The sequence below is a fragment of the Porites lutea genome, chromosome 8 (genome assembly GCF_958299795.1).
Source record: "Porites lutea chromosome 8, jaPorLute2.1, whole genome shotgun sequence".
Lineage (NCBI taxonomy): Eukaryota > Metazoa > Cnidaria > Anthozoa > Scleractinia > Poritidae > Porites > Porites lutea.
In genome coordinates this window covers 33,128,856-33,131,139 of record NC_133208.1, presented here as the reverse complement: position 1 = coordinate 33,131,139, position 2,284 = coordinate 33,128,856, and the positions used below count along the sequence as shown (strand labels likewise).

Below are 2,284 nucleotides of genomic sequence, written 5' to 3'. Positions count from 1 at the left end.
AATAATTAAAAAAAAATTTGTTCTAGGAAAAAGGCCGGTGAAAACGCAATGACACGAATGCATGAAAGTTGTTCGCCCCGGGAGGTGGGGGGGGGGGGGGGGGGGGACTCCCCATATGAAAGGGTTGGGGATGCTTGTCGGAAATTTTGAATTAAACCCCTAAAAGAGACCGATTTGGGCGTGGCCCAAGCTTTTTTGACCCCTAAAAGAGACCAAAAAAATATACATATCAAATATATATTGTTATATTTTTTCGCGTACAACCCTAAACGAGACCTTCACGGCTAAATATGATAGTGTGTTTCCCAGAACACCCTAAGTGAGACAAAAATTCGAAATTTACATCCCTAAGCGAGACGACGAGCATCCCCACCCGTTTCTTATGCCGAGCTCCCCCCCCCCCGGGTTGTTCGCCTCGTAGTGAATTAGTCAAAGAACAGCTGACAGCAGGGTGTCTGTTACTGAATTTACACAGGTATAACTAGTTTAATACATGCTATCAGTCTTTTTGTACCCAAATTATCCTTAAAATGATAAGCGTCGACACAACTGATTGCAGTGAAAGCCAAGCATCCAACATTTAAAATCGACTACAAAGACTGTGCACAAAGTATTACCGAGGGGTATGTTTTTGCTTCCACTCTGTGCCACGATTCTTACCTCTCATGCAAATAATATCTTGATCTGTTCCGTTGCTTCCAGATTTAACTGTGACCTGGAAATAAGGTAAAATAAGAATCTGGTCTTTGTGGAAAATCATCATTGAAGGTGAACTCGATCTCAAAGGCATTAAAAATTCAACAAATTAACATTACACTTCCGATGGGAATTCAAATTACGTAACGTCAGCTTGGATATCATATCTGCTAAAAAATCCCCCTTGTTTTTCGCGCCTCGAATTTTTTCCTTCAAAATCATATTGACTGAGAACATAAACAGACACTCGAAACAGAGAAACTGAATTGTTTATATAATGTCACGTAATTGGCATATTACGAAACTGTTTCCTTCTTTGCACGGATTATCTAGTCATGTGTTAGCGCACATAACACTACTGTTAGCTGATTGCTGGGTAGAATTTCTTTATTTTGTCCTTATAATTCTTTTTTTTTTTACAAATATTTAATGATGCCCCGAAAGCTTTAATTACTTCGAACATGTCTAAAAATTGACGCAAACAAAAACATTGGAAGATGACATTGGGGTCGGACATTAACGACCATCAGCATAACCTATAATCCCATGTCTAGATATGTCCCTTTTCTATATATCATCAGATTGAAATCATCATTTTAATTTAAAATACACCCTCCCTCCCAGTCCCCATAAAATTATTTAAAAGGCAATCTTAGTTGAAACAGGCGCTAAATAGAATGCAGTTGTGTGAATTCGACAAGGTTATTCAAAATAATATTTAAAAATTATATGATGAACCCTTGTATCCTATATAATAAACGTAATTCTAATGGCCGTGCACGTTGCCACCCTTGTCTCCCACGCTCAATTCTATTCCTCCCCCTCGCCCTCGACTAAATATGTCCCTGTCATACAGACAACTATTTTAAATTTTACAGTGGCGAAATATCTGCTTATGATCCAGACTCAAACGATTCTAGTTTTTGATCCTCTCCTGCTATATTTCTTGTTCAGTATTCGAAAACCATTTGCTTTGATCCATTATTTTGATCTTTTAATTAAAAAAGGTTCCATTGTATTTTAAGTGATTCGTACCTTGGCCTTAGTTCCCAGTCCAAATAGTTTGACACAAGCATCGTGGCAGCTGATACAGTGTTTGGAGCCGAAGGACTCAGATGACCTCTTCTGTCTATTCCTGATGATATCGACGTCTTCTTCATTTTCTCCGGTTTCAGCGTGTAACGTCTGTGTTGACTTGAATTGAAGCTCAAAAACTCGCTCCTCCAATACTCTCACTTTATAAATCATGAACCCGACGGACGAAAGAGTCAGTATTATGTTGACAAGCACAGCAAACGCCAAGAGGCTATTGCATCGGGATTTTCCTTGCTCCATGGCGTAGAATATTATTTTGTGTATTAAATGACCTTTAGGAATGCTATTTATGAATGGAGAGGCTTTTAATAACCCTGGGGCTTATACAAGCTTAGACGTGCCTGAACGAATCACCGCAACCACACCACCCTTCCCCACTCATTACACAACAGGCAAGATGTCATATATCTCTTTGCCCCACCCCCCAAAGGGCGGTAAAGGGTGCGCGAGAAGGAGACACGCGAGGGGAGAGGTAGCTCCCTCACCCCTCGCG

General features: G+C 40.1%; 1 protein-coding gene across 1 annotated transcript in view; it reads right to left on the bottom strand.

Moving 5' to 3' along the window:
* LOC140946194 (uncharacterized) overlaps positions 1-2,055 on the bottom strand; it is a 17,339-nt gene extending 15,284 nt beyond the window's left edge. Inside the window, exons 1-2 of the mRNA XM_073395278.1 lie at positions 1,732-2,055; positions 661-715 (exon numbers count right to left, since the gene is read on the bottom strand). Of these exons, the coding sequence (XP_073251379.1) occupies positions 661-715; positions 1,732-2,031 (355 nt within the window). The 5' untranslated portion in view covers positions 2,032-2,055. The remainder of the gene's footprint in view (positions 1-660; positions 716-1,731) is intronic.
* Between the last annotated feature and the right edge of the window lie 229 nt (positions 2,056-2,284).